Source organism: Neopsephotus bourkii, unplaced genomic scaffold (genome assembly GCF_033783945.1).
Source record: "Neopsephotus bourkii isolate Nb327-2 ecotype Australia unplaced genomic scaffold, CSIRO-AGI_Nbou_v1 NB_620, whole genome shotgun sequence".
NCBI lineage: Eukaryota > Metazoa > Chordata > Aves > Psittaciformes > Psittacidae > Neopsephotus > Neopsephotus bourkii.
The window spans coordinates 1,502,033-1,529,607 of record NW_026901120.1 but is presented as its reverse complement, the minus strand read 5'-3'; the positions used below and the strand labels follow the sequence as shown (position 1 = coordinate 1,529,607).

Below are 27,575 nucleotides of genomic sequence, written 5' to 3'. Positions count from 1 at the left end.
TTTCCATGCTTTATATATGTCCTACACACTGAATTACACTAACTGTTACAAATTCTATCCTTACTTTACTCCTGCACCACTGTATTGAAGCACCATTCAAGGGAACAGAGCAAACTGCTTCCCAAATAAGCTTTCAGCAGCACATGAGCACTCAGTGGATGCGCTGTTTCAAACCAGGCTTTTGCCATCTGTTCCCTTGCTAATTATGAATGCTACAGATATCCACAACTACACTGGGAGGAAAAAAGTGATTAAGGCATACGTATTCTTTGTTGTTTATCTCAAATTAAAAGCAACGCCACCCACGACACAACACACAAGTCACACAGTAGGAAGACCACATAAGGGCAGATGTTTATAGCTTCTCATCTGGCCACAAGCCAGCAGTGACTGCTTGGAGTCCAAAATGTATTGCCTAAACTCAGCAAGAGAATCCTTACAACTCTGCCCAGAATCACAAACATCTCTTAGGTAGAGCTTACCAGTAGCTTTGCTGACAAGAACACTTGCTACCCAGGTCAGGATCATGCAGAATACTGATCAGCAGCTAACTAACCTTCTGTTGCATACCCTCTAAATCCCCTTCTGCTCTCCTCTCCCTCTGACTGTCATCAACCCACCATTCTGAGATCCTCTCTAATGAAGCAGAACATGTTTTTTTCTTCTAATGGAAGATGTCCCTGGCAATGGCAGGGTGTTGGAACTCGATAATCTTTAATGTCTCTTCCAACCCAAGCCGTGCTATGATTCTGTGATTCCTTACCTACCTCTTTCCCATTCTGTCTTTATAAATTGATTACCTAGATACACACAGAAACACATGCCATGTTATTCATCTTCTCTTTCTGCCAAGCATTTTTTAATGAGGGGAGGTTCCTGGGCTATAGAAAAGATGGTTCCAGCCACGATTTCTCACCTGACAGAGCAGGTCTCCATCTAAGCCAGGATTCCTCTAAATCCACTAAATTATCCAGCATTCATTTGCCTCTGACACAGATTGTACGGTTGGGGGGTTTTGCTGTTTGGGGGTTTTTGTTGTTGTCAGGTTTTAGTTTGTTTCTCGGCATTTTGTTTTTTCATTTTGTTTTGGGTTGTTGTTTTTTCCCCTCATTTGCTTGCACCTGTAGTTTCTCTTTTTAAGGAGAGACTGAGGAAAATACATTTATTCCATCATTGCAGTTTCAGTAACTCCTAATTTCAGGAAGCTTCAGCTTTAAAATCAGCCATGCCCTAAGGCTTCAGGTTAGTATCTTATTTTATATCTATGTATCTCCTAATTGAGTTCAAATGTTATAGACAATCTTGCACCACTCTGGATGGAAGACATCAACTGCACCATCCCTGATGTATCAGTAATGGTTTCACAATAATGGGGGTAGGTTTCAAAATCGCTTCCTGTTTGCATCTTCTTTCATTGCTAATGAAAGCTGCAGCCATAGTGAGCACATGCCACATCTACCTCTGTACACTGCCCTGCTGTAACAGAATATTACTTCTTCTTGATTACACAGGGCCATCTTCTGCCATTAAACCACAGATGGAGCATCTCAACAGAAACTAATGAGGAAGTTCTGCAGTTACTTAAAAAAATCCTGATAGCAGAATATGGCCCATAAGAAGTTGTTTGGATATTTTTCCTTCACGTACAGAGATGGGGCTATTCACGATGCCAGATGCTGCTTTAGAAGTGGAAGTTTCGATAGATTTTAAAATGGTTCTGAAATCGTTTATCTTTTTATGAATGCTCACAAATTGTCTACTTATACCCATTAAAGTTTCTTGTACTGGTGTTCAGTCTTTTCTGTTTTACAAGGCATTGCACCTCAACAGGAAATGACTACTCACAATCTCTAGCAGCACTGTCTCTGGGGAAGAAAGATTACCTTTCATCTCAGGTTATAAGAAGTTCATTACAAGCCACAAAATCTTTGCTCTGCCAATCATTTTAGCATTTAAGATAAGATACATGCATAAGACACAAAGCATCTCTTCATGTTTCAGGCTTTATAGAAAGAAAAGGAGACCCGATAGAAAAACAGATATTTGTGTCACATAAGAACCCATATTTCAGTCTATCTTGCCTCATATTGCAGTGAAAATAAACCATTAAGCATCTTGTTATATCAGGCTTTGTTACATAAGCAAGAATAGACTAATAAATCTGTGGCCACTGATCTGGATTACTATATACTTCCCTATGAGCAAGTATAGCTGGTTTACCAGTTTCCCTCATGTTGTAGAACTGCACTTACATGCATGACTGAAAGTTGTGCAGTATTTTTTCAGTTTATTTTATTTCTACTCTAATTAAATGCAACATAATTTCTTTTTGGATGCTGTTGTCCTGAGTGAACAATAATGTGGAGATTCATGGTTGTGTTTACGGAACATGGCAAACAATGCTGTATTTAAATCACTAATTATCCTGTGCCTATAGATATCCTTATTGAATGCAGCACTCTGGCACTCTATTGTGTGAAACAACTTCTTTTTTAGCCCCATGAAACCAGTTTTGAAAAGCTCAAGTTGATCTATAAATCCAAACAGTCACCAGTTTCACCAGCTGTAGTTTAACATAAAACAAGACACTGGAAATCTGCTTTGCCTAATATCCCTGCTTTAACAGGAAATAACGAGACTTCAATATGATGTCAAACTAGAGGTGTACCTACCCCACACTAAATAAGTAAGTAGATAAATAGATAAATAATGCCTGGCTAGCATAAAAAAGATTAGTTAGCCTGACTTCACTTAGAAATAAATAAATTTTTTCTCTTCTATACCTTGACTGAAGCTAGCAAACAAATGAATTTGACTCTATAAACAGTGCTGTCAGATACTGGCACACATACCCAAAGGAAGAACAGAGATCTGCTTAGCTTTGTCTTTCTGTAATCCAACCCAGCGCATAGCTCAGGAGAGGAGCACTGCTCTGGGACTTAGGCGACATAACATTTGTTGATGGATCTGGCATTAGCTTGATTGATAACTCAGAGCTAGCTTTATCTTCTGCTTCTACATCTGTCTAATCTAGATATACATCTCTTTATGCTGTGAGTGCAGTAACGAATGCCCCAGTAGTGGGCTGGTGCCAGACCAGGTGCAGTGTATGGGTTCAGCACAGGACAGCTCTGAGCCCCACTTGGCAGTCCTGGCCCCACAAGGCCCCGCTGCCTGCAGCACGGTCAGTACCAGCGCCTACACAGATGCTAGAGCATGAACAGAGTCAAAGAATCATAGAATAGTTTGGGTTGGAAAGGACCTTAAGATCATCCAGTTCCAACCCCCCTCCCATGGGCAGGGACACCTCACACTAAACCATATCACCCAAGGCTCTGTCCAACCTGGCCTTGAACACTGCCAGGGATGGAGCATTCACAACCTCCCTGGGCAACCCATTCCAGTGCCTCCCTACCCTAACAGGAAAGAATTTCCTCCTTATATCCAATCTAAACTTCCCCTGTTTTAAGTTTTAACCCATTACCCCTTGTCCTATCACTACAGTCCCTAATGAAGAGTCCCTCCCCAGCATCCCTATAGGCCCCCTTCAGATACTGGAAGGCTGCTATGAGGTCTCCACACAGCCTTCTCCAGGCTGAACAGCCCCAACTTTCTCAGCCATCCTGGAAATCAGTATTCAGACTCTTATCATCAAACAAGAGATGACAGAAATTTCCCATTCTCTAAAACTGATCTTTATTAACATTTATCGATTGCAATCAAATTCTACCAAGACCCTCAACATCCCTAGCACACACAGAAAACACTGCCCTAAAAACATCTTCCACTCACTGGAACTGTAATTCTCAGCCTCCCCCCCATTCCATTCTCTTAAAAACCTAAGCCTCTTCCTGCCCAGTTCCAGTGACTGCAACTGCCTCTACCTCAATCTCCTGTTTGGGTTCAAGCTCTCTGACTGCTGCAACTTAAAGAGAAAGGCAGGGAGGACAATAAACAAATTCTAGAAGACAGTGCTGAAATAAACTTCTGAGCAGCCAAGCAAACTCAGGGAAGGAAGGATGGAGACAGGTCTCCAAGCTAAAAAGCACATACAAACTATTCACAGAATATGCTGTGCATTTTCACATGGAATTCGTACACACAGCTGGATTTCCTGACTAGGCAGTTTCAAACCACCCTGCATAGACAGACAAGTGCCACTGCCTCTGCCAATCCCAGCGCCAGTCAGAATTCAACTGCATGCCGTGATCTATTGAAACCTTTTTTCAAAACCCAATCTGAATATAGTTACTGTAATTTTTAATAAAGCATTTTTCTATCTGCCCAGGAGAAAGCAATCAGTGAAGTGGATTTATGACATCAAGTTCATTAAGAGGACAGCTACAATCACAGAATTAATTGATGCCCCTTATGCCCATTTAATGAGAATGATTTTCTGTTAGCCTGGATTACAAACCAAACTATAGAAGTGACAGATAAAGACCAATCAACTCCCTGCCAAAACCTCCATTCAGTAGCTTAGTAATTTATCTGTAAAGTGAATTTTGAATCTTATTTTGGCCTTGAAATGCATTAGAAGTTAGATGTTCAGTCCAAATGCATTTAGTTGCTAACCCACAGCAGAAAATCCATCAATGATAACTGCTGGAGTTACCTGCTTGATGACAGACTGAGTTACAACTTGGTAACCTGGCAGGAATAAGCCCTTATGCAAAGCTGGCACAGAGTTAAATGCCAGAAGTACAGAAATCCACACTTGAGGCAGCAGCATTACCTTAACTTTGTTCTGTTTCAGCTCCACTTTGTTGTTTTGTTTGAAATCCGTGACGTGTACTTTGTAAATGTTTGATTTTCAGATAGTTTGATTCTTCCAGGGACTTTGATGGAGCTGGCCAGACACCTGATCCTTCAGCCTTTTCCAATTACACAGTGTCCTCCAACAGCCAAAGAGAACTGTCTAATCTAACTGCTCTTTCATGTACAGTTGTTCTTTGTCTAAGAGAACACGAAGATGAGGAATATGAGAATCAAACTGAGGCCTCACAAAAGTCATGAGCTTCAACATAACCAAGACTTCATTACAGCTCTTTCAGATTAATCTCATTTTTGGTTACACAGGGAAAGACATAATTAAACATCTGTTTATCCAAGGGCTGCTTTCTAAAAGAAAAGAGTTTTCATATCCTAGATGTAATATTTGCCCTCCATTTCCCTTATGAAGTCCTAGCTGCTGAAAAAGCAGCTCAGTTGCCTGACCCCAATTTCAGACAGTATCATATCTTATCCTCAAAAATGCACACTGTTGAAGACCGAAACGGGCTGAAACTACAGACTTCTAGCCTCCTGGTTAAAACCATCAGTGCAGAGCAAACAGCTAAATACCTGAAACAAAAAAGAAGGGTAATAATCTCCCTGATGTTCAAAACACAGTATCATAACTAAGCTTTCCCTTTTGGTACTTGAGAATAACAAGCCTGATTTTCTCAACTCTAAGCCTAGCCAATTTACCTGAAATAAATCTGATATTATTTACCCATGGAAACTTAAGCCTGATAACAGTTGTTACAAACACATCCAAACTCAGCCTCCTGAGACTATTTTTAATCCACCAATTTTCTATCACACCGACATGGTTTGACATGACACATGGCTCATTTGTGAAGGGCTTTTTTCCCCTTTTTCCTTTTAAAAGAGTATGGTTTGATAAATATATAACCAAAATCTATCCCACTACTGTGTGCCGGGTCTTGATTTGCTGGGCTTTTTCTGCTCCTCCTCTCCCCCCAGGCACTGACACTCCAATACATCAAAACTTGCTCTTCCACTATTTTTACTCTTTTAACCACTGATCAAGAAACAAAGTATTTCTCTTTTGTCCTTCAAAGGTGCAGCATGCTCTTTGCATCACTGTATTTCCTATAGTTCCCACTGCAACTCTTAAAACATACATTCCCCATCCAGAAAAGTAACAGAAGACTCACTTCCCAGGAACCTGACAAAATTACAGATTAAATTTGTAATAAAGTGAGCCCCTACGGACAACAAATTCTATAAAACGGTGGGGTAGGGAAACAGCAAAATACAAGAATAGTTACTTAAAAAAAACCCTATAAAACATCTTAGTGAAAACTATCATGGATATTATTTCTGACTGCAGTCTACAGAAAGGGAGGAAAATATTCAAGCTGTTATTTGAAACATGAAATACAGAAACTACACACTAGTTTTCTGGTGACCTATTTAGCTTTGGAGTCTTGGGTAATTCCTAGGGAACCTGGATAAGTGTCAGTTAATTACAAAAAGCTGGCTCTCTGTACCTTCCAAGCTAATTATTCTGACATAAATGCCATTACTTTTCCCCTTGTCCACTGCAGAAGGAAAGTGTGAAGTTTGAGAAGGGCATTTTTAATAAGCATACCTGTTTGGAAGAAAATGATAATGAGTTACACACGCATAGTATGTTCTGCTATTCCTTTAAACTTCATTCAAGTACATCTCAGCTCTACTTTTCAATCACATTTATATGCCAGCCTTGTCCCTCTGTTGAGTAAGAACTGGTGTAAGAGACAACCTATGCTAAGAGTGTCTGGGTAGTTATAAATCACATTTCAACTCTGTCGTACTTCTGTCCACTAGAATCCATATACACTACCTTCACCTTCAATTAAACCTCAAGGTGAGCTTGGAATGATAAATCTCATGAGAAATAAGCCTGAGGTGCCTGTGTCCCATCACATAATCTCACCACTGTACTGACTGAGTGTATCCATTATCCAGCAAGTAGGTGTTGAGGTGCACTGTAATCTTCTGTATGATTGTCTTCACTGCTACATAATTAGCAGGGCCTGAATGGTTTCTCAAGGAATGTACATATTGAATGTACTGATTACCGAATCACAGGAAAACCTGTGCTTAGGTTCCAAGTGAAGAAAGTAGAAAACGTGATGTTCTGGTGAAAAACTGTTGGCAGAAAAATATTTCATTCCACCTGCAGACCTAAATACAATATAGAAAAATAAAATGCAATCCCAAACGATGATCTAGCATATCAGGTGGTATCTGGAAAATGGTTGCGTCTTTGGCAGCAAGATCACATTGAAGGCAGGTATCTAACAGGAAAGAGCAGAAGGAACATACTCTATATAAATGAACTGTTAGCTCAAAAATCCCAAAGGATCAGAGGATCCTTGGGTATCACAGGTCAGGTTCCACCACTCTAGAAGCTGTATGGGTAGGCAGCAAGACAACCATCTGCAAGGGACTAAACTTAATGAACAGACACAAGTGACACAAGCCTGCAGGGCCTCTAGAATCAACAAATCAAGGTTCTTTCATTACAGTTTACTATATCATGACCTTTTTTGTTAAAATACAAGCTACATATTGAAACTGAAGTGCTCATTAAGATAAGTTTTTAAAACATCACTATGGGTGGACTAATATTTTCATCAAAAATTATCTACTTATTTCTTTATCTCAGCTTCACACTAAGCAGATTTTGCTGTACCTCTCTTCTGAAGCAAATCTACTCTTATGCAATTAGCTTTGATAAGTAACCTAATATAGCATATTATTTTAAAACAAGCTCTTATCCCCTGTGATGCTGTAAGGCCTTTGTTTCACCAACTCCAGAAAATTCCTTTCTTAATTTCAGTGATCCAAAGTGCTCATAACATTTGTAATTAAGTATCCTCTCCTATAAATTGTACAATTTTATGTCTTCAACAGAAGCAGAAATCTTTCATTTTATACACTCCTACAATATATTTGCTCTCCTCAGAGTAGCATTACTTTCATTACTTAGAATAACTCTGCAAATCAATGAAAGTACACAGGTTTTCCTTCTCATCTATTTCAAGCTGAGCTGTCAGGACCCAGAATAAATTCATGTTAGCTCTCAATTCCATGACCTTCTACTTCGTACTTCTAAATTTCATTTCATTTCTATTACTTGAGTTCCCAAGGTCTTCCAATTCTGCCTGCTTGGTATTCCAACCCTTCTCAGTACTGGTCATGTTTTCCAACATTCTGTTATCAAGTTTCACTACCACATTTCCAATTTAGGGCTAAACAAATCAGACAAAGGTAAGCACAACAGGGAAAGCAGTGAAGAAGTGTGAAGAGCCAGGCCAAAATCCAACAATCCATCAGTGACAGGGCTAAGAGCTGGGGGACCTGTATTCTTCCAGGCTTGCATTTGCTTTACCACCTCATTCTGTGCTCCAGAACAGGCGCAAGGAGAAACTCATAGGCTCAGAAAGGTGATGTACATAAATAACTGACAAAATCGTCTCTTCAGTGGATTGTATCAGTGGATGGTAATCTATGACCCCCCCCGAGAAATCTGGTATCCAATGTAATCTACTTTATATATAACTATCCACAATGCTGATAGTTATATATATCTATCCACAATAAATTCTGAGATACATAGACACACAGACAATGACATTTCACACCTTGCTTCTTAGACATGCACAGTCTCAAAGCATCTCCAGGTATATAATGCATGGCGGTTTTAACATGATAGCCTGGACTGAAAGTCTTTAAGCAATAAAATTTAGAGAAACAGCTCAGTTAATGCTCATAACGTGGCCTGGCAGCCTGCCATGCATGAGCATGCACTGAAACCAGAGTTCATGCCAAGAGTCTTAGCTTTCAACTTCACAGAAATTCCTTCTATAGTTTATACTAGATATCGTCCAAGTTCATTTAACTTCTTTTTTCTTCCTTTCTGCAGTTTAATTCAAAGCTAGTTGAACTTATTACCTTTTTATAGATAAGCATTAATAATATAATAGTTATAAGTCCAAGTAGAAGTAATAGAATTAGTCTGTTCATATAATTTTGATTACAGACAGGCCTAGCACTAAGAGGACACTTATTCCATGTCTCCTGTGCCAAACCTCTGTGAACACAACGATAAGCTGCTCTGTGACCTATTACAATTACCTGTATGGCTACTCACATACTAAATGTTTTCTGAGACTTACAGGAATTCACTTCACATTCAGGTGTCAAATTTGTGCTGAAGATCCTCTTAAGCCAAAGGATCTTTCTCAGCAGATTTGACTGAGAGATCAAGGCCTTAATATTTGTGCTCATGATATCAAAAGATCTGATTTGTTCCTCATATCCCTGATGTCTGATTTCCCAAGCCTGAAGTCTGTGCAAAGGAAATAGCTGCAGGTCCTTCCAACCTGGCTTATTTTTCCTTCTTTTCTAGCAATAACTATACTGAATTAGATACTGAATTAGACACTTACTAAACTAGACCTAGTCAGTTACTCAAGTAAATAGCAAGCCACATTCCCCAATAATATTGGATTAGGTGAATAAAACAGTTCGTAGGAAGAGAAATACTATTCTCCCTAGCTATAAAATAGGAATTAAGACAGTTAGGATTTTGTCAATGGTCACATAGAAAGTCCATGGCAGACAAGGAAAAGAGGGCAGAAGACAGACAGGAATATCGAGTTCAGATGGTACTGAAAGCCTATTAATACATTAGACATTTAGACCATCATTGATACTAGACAGCACACAAGATTTTCAACAGCATGTGCTTCACAACAGATCAGTCACATTGGTCTCAACACACATTTACAGGCTCTGCTGTTTTTAAAAATGGAGTACTTGAACATTCTACAAATTGTACTCAAATCATGTAAAAAAAGACTGTATTGTTTTAAAGAGATCTCTCGAGGCCTTTTGGAAGTGTTGACAGGTCACCATTTCACACTATTAAATTCAGACAGACTTAAAAATTTAGCCTGCTTATGTGGATGTAATGCAGACATCAAATGAGGTGTACTTCTGTGCTCTCTTTTCCCAGAAGAGTAATGACTGCTGGGCCATTAAGTGCAACTACTATGCTGTCTTCACCCAAAAGAAATATGGGTCATAGTAAAAAAAAAGATCAATATCTGTCTTCTCAAATGAGGCCATATTGGACCACAGCTCAGTAAGGCTGGCCAACCAATTGATTTTGACAAGAAGAACTGAAAAAGTTCAGAGAAAACCAATTTAAGATTTTATATTCAATTTTATTTCATCTGTAAAATAATTATCAAGTACTGCAACATTATGACAGAACTATAGGCACAGGTGTATGCTGATGTTTACACTGCAGCCACATAGAGTTTAAAGTCACCGCATCCAAACCAGTCAAATCTTAGCTCCACATGTGTTTCTCCTACTGTACATAAAGACAGTTATGTAAATATTGGTGCAATTTTATTTATGTAATACAACAACAATTCAGAAAGCTACTGAAGGTAATCATGATAATGACTGCAACCTTGCTTTTGATGATTTACAGGGTATGAACTAAGCCACCTGCTCTGCAGTAGCTGTAGTGTCAGACCCCAGGATTTAACTGAAACATTACTTCTATACTCCAGCCTCCTGTGCACAGCCGATTATCAAGAACCTCATCTAGTAACAATGTATGGTACATATAGCTACAGTTTGGGAACTAAGGGAAGATGGGAAGACAGTTTCCCTTCAATTCAACCATTATGAATGAAATGCTAGTCTATCTACCCCATACACATCAGTTAATGCTGTTACGCTGCATTTCATCAGGCAGTCTTTTAACAGTCTATCTCCAACAGCATAGCCATGAAGCAAGGACTAATTTTCTTCTAATGGCATGCAAGAAGCGTGCTGTCTCTGTTATACCTATTACCTTGGCAGCAGCTCTACCCATGCATGTTATCATCTGTGGACACAGAACCTCTCAGAAGATTATGAGACAATAAATTACTTTGGTTGAAGGCAAGTTATTATGAGCTTAATTACATGTGCAAGCTTTTTGTATTTTCATTTTGGAAAAAGCTTAGCAGGAAGTTATTGGTAGTCTCTGTTAATTTGCCCCATAAAATATTTAATGGATAATCATATGCATTGGTAGCATGCTAGCTTTGAAGTAATTAAATAGAACCATAAAGATGGCTGGGTAGAAAGATACCTAAACTGAACATGAACTGTATACCATTTGCTTTTGCTCGTCAGAGGACTGGTTAAGAGGTTTGGGGGTTTTCTTCCTACAGAAAGAATCATTTTATGAGGAAAAAGTTTTGAGGCTTTACAGTTTTGGTCAGCATTTTCGGAAAGCCTAAAAAAGCATTTTCAGTTCTGAAACGTTAAAGCATGACAGAGGAAATCTTCACAAACATCTTCCACAGGAAGAGGAATCATTTCTCTGACAATTGCACCTGGGAGACTGGGGGAATAAGATGAGAAATTGCAAGGCCTCCAGGTTTCAAAAAAGAAGAACTTTAAGCTCAGTAAGTGCGATTAATACAAGGCCTCAGCTTGAAAGAAGACTACTGAAAGATGTCCCTTGCCATACATTTATCCCTTGCCATAAATCTGTCCCTAGTTAAAAGTGTTTTCAGATTAATCTGTCAGGCCTTCATTCAATATACCATTTTCAAGTGCTGCTGAATTCAACTTGTACATAGAAATTAACAAATGAAATCCTTAACCTGCACTCCTCAGGAGCCTAAACAGGATATTGACAGAGATTCCCTTGCCGTCTCTTAAAAATCTATGAAACCGTATTACTTGTAAAATCCCCTTAATAAAATAGTAGTTACTGTACAAGCACAAGCTTTTCCAGATACCTGTTATATGAGAACTCCAGTCACCCCAGTAGGTAGATGTTATCTCAGTGACTGCACAGAAATATACATTCTGATGTATCTGTTGATACCATTCTTAAGGCCCTACTTTGTTACACCGAGATTGAAAGCAGCATGATTTCTCAGACACAGATGACTACAACTAGAGAAAAACAGAGAACAAGCGAGGCAGAGACAGGTCACGTTTAACTGTAATACTCTGACTTCTTTGCAAGGCCAGATACACTGTTCACACCACAGAAACAAACGCTTAACACCAGAGCCTCCCAAACAAACGAATTCTCACAGAGTAGCAGTAGGACTGCTGACCAGCTCTACTCTCCGCTTTCCCACTGTCACACTGCAGCCACAGCGCACAAATCCCATGCAATAAAGAACACTTAACCTCCGTGTGCTCATGATTAACGTTACAGCAACGATTCCTTTACTCAGTCTTCAGCAGACCGAAGCAGGGTTTTCTGTCTGCGCTCTAAGACAGCTTTTCAACATACAGACAACACACGCCTCACCAGGAACGCAGTAAATGTTATGTTTGCCATCAGCATTGCATTTCCTTTCCCCCAGTCCCTGTCTTAATGTACACAACTGTATTTAAACTAGGGGAATTCAAGAATTAATTTTAACCCTAACTGGTCTGCTTTGCACAGATAGAAGTCATAACACATCTTGAAGATGCTCCTGTTTTCCAGGCTGGAAAAAACCCGAGTCAAAGCATTGCTTCCTCCAACCCTATACCAGAGTCAAAGATCTCTATGAGCAGAATTGACAATAAAATGTTTTCCACCAGATTTGCGGGCAAAACGAGCTTCCCTGTTTACCACCTTGTGGCCTGAAGTGGTAACTATTCCTTTCTTACACACACACCGCTTCATCATTTTACATTTAAGTGCCTTCTTTAGCAGCAAGCACAGAAACTTCACTCAAAGTTCCTCCTCAAAGGAGGCCATATGCTCTCAGTGAGGCTGACACGAGCCCAAACTGCCCCAATCCATGGGGTAATCGAGAACGTCTGGCTTCCAAACAGCTCTGAACATTCCCCGTACAAGCAGCAACCGGTTGCCTAAACCGCAGTCCTCTACCCACCGCTTCTAAAAGCCATCAGCCACCCACTGAAACGATGCTGCGCTCAAACGAAACGAACAGGAAGCATGCTGTAAACGAAGTACTTACATCCCTGAATTTGTTCCAGTACTTGTCTCTATCATACTGCGAAACGGTGCTCAGCCATTTGTCGTTGTCCAGGAAATTGCCATGATTGCTGCTACTCGTGATGATTTCAGGATGCCGGCTCTCCACTTGCAGGAAGCACCAGGCAGCGAGCACCAGCACCCCCGACATCTGCAAGGAGAGGAGCGGAGCGGGCAGCGAAGTTCAGAGCGGACCCAAGCTCAGCCTCGTCTCCCCTCGCCAACTTCTGCCTGCGGACCTGCCCGGACCTGCCCGGACCCGCCCAGCCTGGAGGGGCGGGAGCAGCAACACCGGTACAACAATAAAGGTAAAACCGGTCACTTGCGGCCAGGCAGAAACCAGGCAGGGGGAAACAGCGCTGTGAAACCTCAGCGCAGCCTCCCGGCCAGCGCTGCCTGCGCGAAGTTTGGCTGCGAGGGCGGAGAAGCAGCCCTTACCTCCAGGCAGTGCCAGCGGCCGGGGCTGCGAGCACCGTGCGCTCCTCTTCCTTCTTCTTCCCGTCCTTTGTGCGGGTCGGAGCGGCACCGACCCCGCCGAGGCTCCTTCCGCGGCTCCGGCGATGCCGTGTGTGTGCGTGTGTGTGCGCGGCGAGGCGGGAGGGCGGCAGCGGCCGAGGTCTGGCTCCATCTACCTGCAGCGCGGAGGCAGCGCAGGGGCGGAGCGCGCTCGAGCGCCCGCCTGAGGGAGAGGCGTCTGTAGCGGTCACTCTAACGGTCACTCTAACGGTCACTCTAACGGTCACTCTAACGGTCACTCTAACTGTCAATCTAACGGTCACTCTAAGGGTCAATCTAACGGTCACTCTAACGGTCACTCTAACTGTCAATCTAACGGTCACTCTAAGGGTCAATCTAACGGTCACTCTAACGGTCACTCTAACGGTCACTAGCCATTCTAAAGGTCACACTAATGGTCACTCTAATGGTCGCTATATCAGTCTCTCTAATGGTCATCCTAACAGTCAATCTAACAGTCAATCTAATGGTTGCTCTAACAGTCAATCTAACGGTCACTCTAAAGGTCACTAACGGTCAATCTATGGTCAATCTAATAGTCAATCTAACGGTCATTCTAACAGTCAATCTAACGGTCACTCTAACAGTCATTCTAACGGTCACCCTTCAGGGTCATCCTAACGGTCACTCTAAAGGTCATCCTAATGGTCATCCTAACAGTCTTTCTAATGGTCACTCTAACCGTCACTCTAACGGTCACTTCAACGGTCACTCTAACTGTCGCTCTAACGGTCGCTGTGTGAGCTGAAGGGGCTGCGGGGCCGGGGCACGTTGTGTGTCTGTGGGGAATGATGGGATCGCCCCTTCGGAGAGGGGGCTTCACTACTGCTGCAGCCTGAGGAGTTACGGAGCTGTAAAACTGGCTGTAAAAACATGAAAACACCAACACATGTCAGCTTCTATAAGCCTGGGGAGGACGTAGAATCAGAGAATCACAGCATAGTTTGGGTTAGAAGGGACCTTAAAGCTCATCCAGCTCCAACCCCTGCCATGGGCAGGGACCCCTTCCACTATAGCAGGTTGCTCCAAGCCCCTGTGTCCAACCTGGCCTTGAGCACTGCCAGGGATGGGGCAGCCACAGCTTCTCTGAGCAACCTGTGCCAGCGCCTCAGCACCCTCACAATAAAGATGTTTTTCCTAATATCTAATCTAAATCTGCTTTTTGTCAGTTAAAAACCATTTCCCATTGTCTATCACTGCCTGCCCTTGTCAAAACCTCCTCTCCAGATTTCTTGTTGGCCCCTTTAGGCATTGGAAACTACCCAATAATATGACTGCCTTGAGTCAATGGTTTTACTATTTATAAAAGTAACAACATTCCGAAGGCACAGAAGTCATCCCAGGTTTCGTCATTACTTCTGACAAGGAGGTCTCCTCCCTTGGCCAACCTATCCCATGCCACGGAGGGGTTTCTGCCCCATGAAGTAAGGCACTGCCCAGGCCACCTGAGGGGTGCCGGGGAAAAGGGGGATGGGAACAGTGAAGTAAAGTAAGTAAATGATGGCAAATGGAAGGCAGAATCATAGAATAGTTAGGGTTGGAAAGGACCTTAAGATCATCCAGTTCCAACCCCCTTGCCATGGGCAGGGACACCTCACACTAAATACTGGTCTGGGAATGAAGGGGAAAGGAGGAGACATTCTCCAGTGAGAAAGGGGAAGGTCTCCATTGTCAGGTGAGGAGGGGGGAAACAGGGCTGGGCAATTTCTCACACCACGTTTTCCAGACAGACACATCAGATATTCCTTTAGTTACACAGAAAAGGGTCACTTTTATTCAGTTTTTACTGCTGTACCTGAGCACTGAACTCAATATATAGTTCTGCTCCTAGATCTGATTTTAAATACAGTTCCTAAATACCGCATAACCACATAAAAGCCTTTGGGACTGGAGAAAACAATGAGGTTCTATTAATTTTAATAGCAGAGAACAAGCACATTTGCACGTAAGCACCCCGCATTATTTTCTCTACTTGGTGTGCATAGAATCTAATGAAAACTACATGCCAATAGGAGGGCAAACTATAACCCAATAAAAGCAACAAATAGAGGAAATCCAAACCAAACCCTGCAGATTTGGATGTAAATCCAGATCCAAATGCCCCGTTCCATCTTCCCTTCTATACTGGGCTATACCATTCTTCTGGTGGTGGTCCAGGGTAGTTATTCCTCTCAAATACCTCTCCGTTGTGCACGGATGTTCCTATGAAACTGTCAGCTTCAGTGACAAATAAGGTTTCTTTAACTTCTACCTGTCAGGGTGAGTGAACGCAAGCTTCCTCCTTTCTTACCTGGATTAACAGAGTACTGTGCAGTTTATTCTGTATGGGCCTTTTCTGTAAGGGCTTTAACAACAGAGAATTTGTCTTCTCTGCACAGGCATTAAAGATCTTGCACCATCTTCAATCTCACAGTTAAGAGATTTCCCTTGTGAGCTTACAGAAATCTATTGCCATTCAGCAGTATGCAGCTCCATTTGACTCATGTGTTTCACCCCAGACATTGCTGCCTTTCAGCACTGCCATGCACAAACCACATTACCTGCTAAATATGAGAGGACTTTTATGCACAAGGAACTACATCAGGGCTGCCACTTTTGCACAGCACTGATACTTTTCTGATCCCACTGGAGGTCAGACCAGTTTAACCCCCCCTTGACCATTCAACTCATGAATTGCCAGGCCAGGCTGGCAAAAAGCAGCAGAACATTGTTTCCCCCAAACCCCATAGGAGTTCTACCCATTACATATGTATAGCAGCAGTTAGTTCATCCCTGTGAAACACACTTAGCACAGTAAACCAGGTTCAGTCCTTCAGTGGCTTCTGTAGACTTTGTTCAGTGTAAAGCAGGCTGATATGCTTGCCAGTCAAAGACCCTAATGATAAATTACAGAAACATTGCATGTAAAGTGACTAATTACGTTTTTACTCGTAGCATATTTGTGTCAGAAATATGTCTTCATTTATTTAATTACTTCATAATCCCATATTCAACACATGGCTAATCTTTCTTGATCCAGTAAAACACAGGCTTCCTGTTTAATCCTGATAGCAATCTCCATCACTTAGCAGCTGCAACGTTTCACCTCCACACTGTTTATCACCCATTTGAAACACCCTTGTCGGCTGGTTTTTTTAAATCTCTGGACAGTGCTAAATTGCTTCTAATTCTGATCCAAGAATATATTAGAGATCTCTCTGTAGTGGATGACTCAACTATTTGATATTTTGGATATAAAAAGCTCCTTTGTTCCAAGTTAGAACAATGACTGAAGAGCTAAAACCCACTTTTTTTTTATGTGTGCCTGCAGCTGTAAAAGGTGCCACGGTATTGATTTTGGATATTACTTGATATTTCACTTCAACTGTATAAATCATTTGGTCAGAAGTTGTAATTACACCCCAGCCAGATCCTCCATGCTGTAGCCTGTCTGCGTTCGTTCTGGAAGCAGAACCTCCTGGTGCAAAAAGCATTTCACACACACAGGAATGAAGGGCCAGATCTCCAGTTAAATTTCCCATGCAGAGGAATGTTGCAGTTGTCATAATAGGTCACTCTGGGACTTTCAGTTAACAGGAAAAGCCTTCAGCACCGGTCTTGCAGGCAACAAAACTGAAGCACGTTTATCTTTCCCCCTGACCAAAACAAAGATGCCTGGAGCATCAAGTCAGCCACTCCTCCCTAAAGCTGCACCGAGCTTGTTCCCATCATAGCCAGTAGCCAGCAGCTGTGTACCCAGCAGTGTAAGGTCAGTAGTAATAGCACAGAAGCATTGTTACGTGAAGGATTTTGCATCCCCCAGTTATACTTGGCAGTGAGAATCACTTCATGATTGCTTCCACAGTTCTCAAGGCAGTGGCTGCAGCCTTTGTAGCAGAGCCTTGAAAATCTTCTGTGGACTTTTATTGATGGTTTTTCCCCTCCTCCTGTGAGGCACAATTCCATTGACTTCATTTTTTAATACATTCACTCCGGAAAGAAAATCTTTACAGTAAGAAATGTTTAAAGTACGTTTCTGTACTTTACCGTGTACCAGAGCCTTTCACTACTGGATTAGGAAAATTCAATCTTGCAATTTAACTGGATTTTAAAATATATCACTAAAAGGGTACATGCAGTGGGACAGACCTTTGTATTCAAGATCCCTTTGTATCTTCCATATACTGCTGTGTCCTTTTAATAGACAGGGGGCTTATTTCCTCCTGCGATTCTCAGAACTGCAAATTCAGCTTTGTCAGCTCTGCCGGGCAATTGTGCAGAAAAAAGCTAGTTTAACCTGTGCAATAAGTGCTTGCTGGCTCATACAAGGTTCCCCAGATATTTGTTCATTTCACAACAGACCGTAATTCCTCTTCTTTAAAAATACTACAAATACAGGTTCTGATTTGACCGCTTGATTCACCTCTGCTCCTGGCCTCTCCTCTATGCAACATCCACATTTTATGACAGCAGTGCCTGGAACTTTGCAAGCAGAAGCACTGTAAGTATGTCACATGGCAGGAAAACTATGGATTTCTAGGGGGCAAAGTGGTGTCAGATGCTCTGGAGACATTGCAGTTGGTGCAATTCCCTGTGTTCTCATCCTTCTGAAGGACTTAACACCAATGTCAGTGGTTTCAGTGTAAGAGAAAAGATCCACTGACCTGGAAAGATCCTACAACATGTTCTGCTGGTGTGTATTAGTTGTAATATCCCAGATTAAAATGAATCCAAGTACTAACAAGTCCTGGTCAAAGTAAAAGCTGAACACCGTTTAGGGTAGAGAACTATAAGAAAACTAAAGCAAAAGAACAGTGGAAACAATAAAGTGACCTAGCACTTAGAGAAGTCAGAGGTGTATTTTAGGACTGAGCTTTTCCCACCTTGCAAAGCTATCTTGCCCACAGGTGTCTAGAAGAGAAAAGAGAAAAATACATCAAAAGGACTTGTGTTCACATAAAGCATATCAAATACAAGGTTACATTTAAAGTGAGAGATGAAATTGAGGCAGGTATTCACGATATTTAACTTTCGCCTTCTGAGGCTAAGCCTCAATTTCCTCTGTCATAAGGAAAAAGAACCAAGTCCTTCTGAATGATGCCTCAGAGCAGAAGCCTATCCTAGCTGCTGTGGATTGTTTTCTGAAGGATGCTGTTGATTCCCGAAAGAGCTTACAAACCAGAGACACACTAGGTAAAAGCTAGGCTTTGTGAATACTGTCCCCAGCACCTGCAGGCTAACATAAAGAAATAACTTGACTCACATGAATCAGTCTATTCAGACCAGAACATATATCAGTTTAAAGACTAAATGTTTAATGGGAAGATAATCCCTGCATATTTGGCAAATGGTTTTACGTTATCTTTCTAGCAGACATGGTGATCACGACGAAAGTAATTTTATGGCATTTCACAAAGTATCTTGTAAAATGGCAACCTTATTTTACAGTGGCTTTTATTGCTACTGGAACTTACACTAGGAATTGCATCACAAAAGTCAGTTAACATAAATATTGCAGTAAAGAGCTCTCACCATTTTATGCCAGAGTTAATTCTGCAAATACAGCCTTCGTTTTCAGATGGAAAAGGTCATTAGAATTAGATTTGTCCTTAGACTTCATGCTTAGCTGGGACAAAACACTGGGATGAAGCTCTGTAGCTCTGTTCAGCCTGGAAAATACCATCCCAACATTTGCCACCGACAAGCAGCCTTAGAGAGTCACCTTAAACCTCTGTAATATATGAACAGAAACAGAGATGTGGAGATTAATATGTGGAATATTAAATGGCTTTGTTCAATATTTACCAGAGTAAGATCCTGTTTTGAGCAACTGAGATAACACAACACCAACCAATAATAAATAACACCATTTACATCAATAGTCAGAGTTCAGAAATTAAATTTGCATGGAAGAGGGAGCACCATAAATGGCTGAACTACAAAAATGAAATTTGCATTCATATAAATGTGAAAGAAGTTTCAAGTTTTGTTCTTTCCACTTGTTTCCCTTTTCTTCTTGTTAAACTTCCTCAATTTTCCCCATTTTTGCTATTTTTGTTCAGTTCTCTCAGGTACGATCTTATGCAGTCATTGCGTTTTGAGGTTTTTATGGATCTTCATGATAATTTCTTCCATTCTTCCAAGGAAGTCATGAATGCTCTATCCCTGGTGGTGTTCAAGGCCAGCTTGGATAGAGCCTTGGGTGGCATGGTTTAGTGTGAGGTGTCCTTGCCCATGGCAGGTGGGTTGGAACTGGATGATCTTAAAGTCTTTTCCAACCGTAACTATTCTATGATTCTTCCTTCTGTTTGCCATCATTTACTTACTTTACTTCACTCTTCCCATCCCCCCTTCCCTTGCTCATATGAACACACACTCAGATCCTTACAGAAGCAGCAGCTTTCCTGGAGATTACAGAACCAGTCTGGAAGCAGTGCTGCCTGATGGACAAAGAGTTCCAGAACATCTTGCAGCTCCAGAGGCCAGGCTTGGCACCAGCCCAGTTTCATATGGTTAACATCAGATCTGAATTTGCTGAGTAGCATGAAAACAACAAGATCTGGGGATTTATTGGCACTCACTAAACCCTCTTTTCATTAAAGCAAATAAAACAAAAGTATTGATGTCTGTAGATGAGGACAATAAAGATGAGCCACAGAGGAGGTGTAATGGTTTGCGTACTCATAAACCTTTCTCAGTCTTTGTGCTTCAGTGTTTTCCTGTGGGGGATGATGTTGGGAATGTGCTGGAATGCAATACTTTCAGGTAATGTAGAGAAACAATTTTATTTCTCCCTGCTGCTACATTTTAGGCATGAAGCTTAAGCTCTCTAGGGAGGCTGATGATTCTCTTTGCCAATAACTTGAATCCTTATGGAAAACCAAAAGCTATCTCATACAATCACTGAATCCCTTGAAGTCAGTGTGCTTAAGATGAAGTGTTTGGGTAGGGAGGGAGGGGAGGCATTAGCTATGGCAATAACTGAAAGAGAGGTAAAAGGTGTGAGATGGGGTCACCTGATTCTCAGAGTCAGCTTCAGGCCTTGGAATACCAAAGGTGACTGACAAAACTATGACCATTGGCTCAGATCTGCTACAAGACTGCATCACTGTACCTATCCAGCACAGTCACTGCTCAAGTATGGCAGGGGCAGACCTTGACCCAGCTACACAGTCCTCCTGCTGCAAATCATCAGCTCAGTCTCATGTACTTCAAGTGGGTCTTCACACCACAGACAGCAATCTATGAAGTGTGATGGTCAGAAAATGGACAGAAGAATAATTCCAAACATCTTCCCCTACTTTAAGCAATTAATGAATTGTCTATGATAAAATCAAAAAAAAAATAACCCCCAAACCCTCATAATCCTCTTAGGGGCAGGAATTATAAAGGAGGAAAATGCTTTACCCACAGTGGCAGTCTCTAGAAATGTGGAGAATGCAAAACTTGCCTTTGTGTCAGCAGGCATGGAGACTGGCGGAAAGGAAGGCAGGCAGACAGTAGCTTTATTTCTCACAGTAAGTGATTCTGAAGTCCTCGATGTGTTTTCAGTTAACTCTGCCCAAATTTGAAAGTGTTTTAAAGGAATGTAAGTATTTCTTCACTCTGCATAGAAATCAAAGATGAGTGTTGAGTTTTAAATTCAGTGTACAAAAAGAATAGAAGAATTTGCTCATGTTCTAATGCAGCTCAAGGTCTTGCAATTCCAAGGTACGTGGGAGGAAATGAATCCACCAAGAGAGTAGGAAACCAGCTTAAGAAGTGGGAACAAAGCTCTGGAAGAGAAACTGCAGAAGAGCCGGAATTCACCCCAGACAAAACAATCAGAACCTGCTAAATAAAATTCCTGCTACAGGGAAGTTTATGGAAGGTGGGCAGTGCTTTGATTCCATAGGGAGTAAAGATAATTTCAAGAAATTATGCCTGTGGCCAGGGATATCTATAGAACTAAATGTCAAAGTCCACGCAGAAAATAGCACATGGGGTAGCACACTGTGCCATATATTTGAGCTGATGCCTGGAAAGCAATGCAATAATGGCAAAAGCTTACATAATTCCATATGCCCTAGAAGAGCATGTGCTGCATCAAAAACCGACTATCATTAGCAGCTCAAACAGATTCTTCATAGAAGCAGCGCATAACACTGTGGCAGCAGATGGACTATTTGCCTGAGAGGAACTGAGATGTAGTAATTTAGGTTGGGTTTGGGTGTACAAGCCAATGGAATGCCCAAAATAGTATTCTTAGGATATAAAAAAAAAAAAAGTAGACAGAAAATAAACCAAACAGAATAAAGCAAGTGCGTCTCAGGGCGTTTTAGTGAGGAGCTCACACATTCTCTTAAGAGGGTTAATCAAATCTGCAGGGACATGAGAAAAGCTGCAGATTACATTTGCCTCAAGGGAAAATAAGCCGATTGTTTGATTCCTGCTCCTGATAATGCCAAGTGGCTGGAAAAGCAAAGAAACCAAACTAAGTAAGGAGATGCAAGTGTCTTCCAGGGGGTAGAGGAGGTATTGCAGAACACAGAAAAACCTATGAAAGTTCCTTTTCCTTCAAGGCAGAGCTTTAAAAAAAGGAAAAGCTAAAAATCAACAGATGTGCTTATTACTTTATCCCAAGGGAAGTATTCCCTTGAGGTGCAAAAACATAGAACTTTTCCTTATGATTAGACTCAAACTAACCGCATAAACTTCTCACCAAGGGGCAGAAGTCCTTGAAACAATACACCTTTCTTCCTTGTGCATCATCAGCCTCTGCAGGTCTGTAGGGAGGGAACCAAAATATAAGCAGACAAGATGACTTCTGAGACTTTGTAGATGTTAGATTGCTTCTTGAAGTCTTCCCAACCCTATGCTTTTGATTCCTCATTCGTGTATGTTCGACATCCCTTCCAGGAAAGATAAGTCTTTTTCCATCCTTCCTGAGGTGAGGTTTTTGGTGGAAAAAGTAACTTTTTTTGATGAAACAAAAGACATGGAGGGCAAACCCACAGTACTGATATAAAATTTCCAGGCAGCTTTGGACATAATGAGAGCTACCAGAATTAAAAGACCCTGCTATTACCTAAATCTTGGAAAAGAAACTGTTGATTAATTTTGTATCACTGCAAATAAAATTCAGTAGACTTCATGCAGTAGCAACAATAAATGAGACAATGAGAGAAGCTAATAGAGTCAGGAAGATCATCTGCTGACACCATGAATATATTCCTCCAACACAAAAAAAGACAGAATAAGGATTTCTTGAATTAATCAACTTCAAAAAGGTATTTAATATCATTTCTGAAAGGTTATGGTGGAGATGGGATTTAACTCTGGATCACAGTTTGATCCAGACATTTCTGATTTCAGGTAAGAGAGCGGTATTGCACATGTAAGTACAAGTTAGCCCAGCTGAAAACCAGATGGTCTGTCTTACAGAACACAGGCTCCTCACGCCAACACCTCTAAGAACAGTTCTACTCTGTCTTGACCCAGTTTTGGTCTTGCAAATCTATTTTAACTTGTCAACCATGCCAAACTTACCCTGAGTCTGGGACTCAAAATAACAGAAAGTAAACCAAGCTTGCCATAGATATTTTTTCAGAGACACTAGTCAGTTCTCTTAACTCTGGAGACCATTATGTCTGCAAAAACTTAATAGCAATATGCTCACATAGAAAAGGAATTTTCACCTCAGTCAAAGGTTTAACATTTTTCTTAGGTACTTTAGGATCCTAAAGACAGCTCAAACTGAGGGTAGACAACTTATTACCATTGCCAGAGGATCTGGCAAATAACCTGCTGAGAAGATTATCTTCCCTCGTCTACAAGCACAGGATTCTTGGTTGCAGGCACACATGCTGGAGCATTTGACAGAAGCGCAACCGAGAAAAGTGCTGAGCTCGATTATATATGAGTTTTTCTGAGCCCACATCACAAAACCAGCCTGTCTGACCTCAGGTGAAGTACAAACTGCAAGTTCCAAAGCTATAGCTGAGATCCCCCTGAAGAAAGAAATTAATGCTATTAGCATAAGTCAGGTCTGCATGTTCCTGGCCCAGGCCCTTTTAAAAATGAGATTATTAAATTGTTAAAGGGGCAAAGATAGTGATCCCCCAAGGCTTCATAGAAAGTGTGTGAAGATATACACAAAGGTGACTTTAGACATTGAGAAGTCTAAGAAAAGGTCTGAAGTCTGGCTTCAAATGAAGCATGAGCTATTAAATATTGTCACCTAGGCCAGCAATAGAGACCACACTGAGTGAAAGAGCACATTAAGAGACAATCACCATTGCACTGATGTCACATAAAAAGAATTGCCTGTCCTCTGCTATCCTCTCCAATAAAAGGATTTAACAACAGTGACTAGAAACAACTACATCATAGTTACATTGCTGTCTCTCTCAGCAGCTTTCCTAAAGGATATACAATTAAATAGACAATCCTGTGTCTCAATTTATTCTTCTAGATATGTAAATACCGACAAGCTCAGTAGGCTGCTTAGTACATGTGATTTTAAGCCATTAATTTGAAATGCAACTTTGAACTCCTGACCACGATGTCTCATCGTTTATAGTCCAAAGTGCTGCTGGAAGAAAGTGTCAAAGGAACAAAGAACCTGCTCAGACAGACTGAAGTTGTTTCCAGACTTCACATTAAAATTAACAAATCGTTTTAGCAAAACATAGACCATCACTTGCTGCTGTGTTTTTTCCAATAGAAAACTGAAAACATGGTGCCTGAATGTTCAAAACTAAAGCTGCCTTCATCAGAGACACAGAGTGAAAAAGTCATAAGAAGGTATAAAGAAGGTATAAAACCAGCAGTGTGCCTTGGGTTCCACATTTTTCTCACAGCTCATGCTCAAGACATCTCTGTCTCCAAGTCTCTGAAAGGATATAAGGGCACCAAAACCTGACTCTTTCTGGCTTACTGTGATAATTCTGTTTTCCTTATTAGGGATGAATGCAAATTGTTGTGTTCCCTGTGAAATACAAGGAGTATATAATTAAGACCAGATGTTTACATCCTGGTTTATGCCTAATAAATACACAGTGACAGGGAAGCATGTGAAGTACAATTCCGCAAGAGAAAAATGTTACTTAAAGTCATATAGAAAAGCACCAAGTAATGAATTTTCCTCAACTGGGTAATAAAAATATAAGTCCTTCCCTCTTAAAAAAAAGTACAAGCCATCCTTTCAACCAGTGGGACACGTGTAACAGAGATACCCTGGCATCACAGCATAAGACCATGTGTTATCACGGACAAACCATGACTTTCAGCATTTATAAATAAAGAGAAGGAATAAAATGAGACAAAATATACAGAACAAGCAAAATTTGTGGTGAGATAAAGTTACTGAAACTCAGATATTTGCATGATTACTCAAAACCACTAAGAATTTTATTTTAAACAAGATGTCTAGAAGGGCAACTAGACCAAGGCCAAAGGTTAGCCAAGCATTTGAGACAGTGAGAAGTGCCTGGTGAGCAGACAAGCAAAAAGAAGCAAGTCTGAATATTAGACATGTCTTATTTAACCCTTTTTCAATTACCTTGTAAAAGGAATGCGCAGCCTAGTACTGAAGTCTATGCAAGACACTAAACGTGGAAGGATCAGTATGAAATGAAAGATGAAGTCGCAATATGAAGTTTTACACTGATGAAGGCAAACAGAAAAAAAACTCTGAAAACCTCAAAAATACAGAGTGGGTTTTTTTGATTTTAAAAAAAAAAATGTTCCTTGGGAAAATGATACATAATTTATATTCTCTACTCATTTAAACAACTTGTGCACTTCTAAAACACAAAGTACAGATTCTTAGAGGAGCCTTTGATTAAAGTCCCTCACATCAGCTGTGTGTTACAACATGGATACTAGATTCTTTGATGGAGACTAACAGAGCATAAGCAAAAATAATTCAGAGGAGATGTCAACAAATTAACGCCTTCTCTGGATCCTGTTAGAAATTTCGAATTAAAGTCATATTACAGATTTAGTTTAGAAAACCATCTTGCAGAAGTGTGAGATAATGAAAATGAATCAATTCATATTCTCTTGGGCTCAGTTTTCTGAGTTTATGTCATAATTCAATGGAAGTGAAGAAGGGCCTGGTGGTGGTACCAGACACTATTATCCCAAGACCTAGGCCTGCAGTAATCACAGAAAAATCACTCTCTTGCACTGGTGTAGCAGGGCCTGGGGAAGGATGGAGACAGGAGAGACTCTGGCGTAATAAATATAGGATGAATATAAATAAGTATTGCCTAGCACTAAGATCTAATAGACTGTGCAGTGAACTCCCAAAGGATACATTGCTTGAGACTTAAGAACAGGATGATTAAGGCATTGGGTAATATACCTAGGGGAGCTATCCCACAGTGGCACAGGAATGGTCTAGAAGACAAAACATGTAACTTCTAACTTCAAGGCATGGAATTCCATTCCCAGCAGCCTTTCAGAAAAGTCCAGAGAGGCAAGGTTATTTCCTATGCACATAAAATTCATGTATGGGAATCAGAAATTCCTGTATTCAGCATAAAAATGCACACAGTTGTGTGATCTTAGTACAGACTATAAATAAACAGTGACAGAGATGCTTAAGTTATACACACAGTAGCTGACAAGGTATTGACTTCAACAGTTCTGAATGCAAAACGGGAGATGGCTGCTCTGTATTACATTCTTTTTGATTTTTTATTTTTTTCTATATTCTTTAAGGGGTTGAACTACTTTTGCAATTTATTTCCTCCTAGCACTGAACAGTACCAAGGGTGAATTTACATCTGAACCTTAATCTAAATGGACTTTCTCAGCAATTAAAATGTGTGTTTAAAATAAAAAGTTTTAATATTTTGACATTCAAAAGACAAGTAAAGGTTTTCACTGATTATAAGTAGAAAGAGGAAATAATGTATTATTCAAGCTCCAGAGCTTGCTTAATGCAAGATCAATTTTGTTAAGTGTTGCTTAGCAATGGATTATGAGTGCAGATGCTGAATATTAATGCAGGATGGGTATGGCAGCAATTCCTGTGAAAGTACACTTTAAGAAGGAAAGGATTTTCCCTGTGAACCACAGACAAATACATACCTGCAGAGTTCCATAAACAAAGAGAGCTCACATCTTCTCCTCTTGCACCATTTATTGGTCACCAAGCCATACAGCAGGAACTTTTAGACCATCTTTGTTGTTTTCCAGGTATGTTGATTGTCTGCTCAGCCAAAACCCAAACCTGAGGCAGCAGCAAAACTTTACAATAGCATAGTATTAAGTCAAACCAATGGGACCGGGTTTGGGTAATAGTTTTCCAGAGGATGTGAAACTTTCTCGTGATATCGAGGATTTACAATCTGCAACATTGAGTTGTTTATATCTGTCATATATCTAACACTTTCATCTTCTCATAGACAGTTGTGGCTAGTTCACCCTTATAATCAGAGCAAAGACCTTACTGCTTGGCATTTAGCTGCTTTTGTTGTTGCTATAAAAGAGAGTACCCATCACCTTATGCAGAAATATCCTGTCTCCTATTTTACCCTGTATTTCATTTTCATATGGTCTGTAGAAGAGATAACAAGTGCGACAGGCTACGCTGTGAGAATGATGGACTACTGGAAAGAAACAGAAGGGCAAGAGCAATGGAGCCAAGAAAGATTTGCGCCTGAAATAGAGTTTTTAAGGTGGGTTTGCTTTGATTGAGATTCCTTGCACAAACTGCCTCATGCATCTAAAGACAGTCTACACTGACAACCTTTAACAAAGCACTAACAATGCTGCTTTGTTCTAAATATATACCCCTCTATATTTGAGTTTGAAGAATAGTGTTTAATGTAGATTGCAACTTTTAACAGCTTTGGCAAACCCTAAAGATGGCAGAATGCCATTTTGACCTTCAACATGGGATATGTTCTGTTGCTTTACTTCAATTTCTTGATTTTTTAAATGGAATTGAAGCAAAAGAAACATTTTTATGCTATACCATCATTAAAACCTCCTGCATGTTCATTCTAAACCCTGATTTTGTTGTATGACATTTTTCTGTCGCTTCACTGACTCCATCATATAGGATGAAGCTCACTAAGATCTTTGTTCTGGAAGTTATCAAATTTCCTAGCATCTGTCTACATGACTTTTTGGGGACTTTGATGTTATTTTGTCTACGTCTATCTCTGCTAAAGATGTAAATTTATGAGCAAGTACTTATTTGACTCTACTTTCCATGCAACTTGGGAAATACTACTTGCGTATTTTTCTCCCCTCAGACTCAGCTTTATTTACTACATCTCATTTTCTT

The 27,575-nt window shown here is 40.7% G+C and overlaps 1 protein-coding gene across 1 annotated transcript in view; it reads right to left on the bottom strand.

The window, feature by feature from the left end:
* SPOCK1 (SPARC (osteonectin), cwcv and kazal like domains proteoglycan 1) overlaps positions 1 to 14,166 on the bottom strand; it is a 281,728-nt gene extending 267,562 nt beyond the window's left edge. Inside the window, exons 1-3 of the mRNA XM_061352067.1 lie at positions 14,025 to 14,166; positions 13,235 to 13,504; positions 12,780 to 12,947 (exon numbers count right to left, since the gene is read on the bottom strand). Coding sequence (XP_061208051.1) covers positions 12,780 to 12,947 — 168 coding nt within the window. The 5' untranslated portion in view covers positions 13,235 to 13,504; positions 14,025 to 14,166. The remainder of the gene's footprint in view (positions 1 to 12,779; positions 12,948 to 13,234; positions 13,505 to 14,024) is intronic.
* Between the last annotated feature and the right edge of the window lie 13,409 nt (positions 14,167 to 27,575).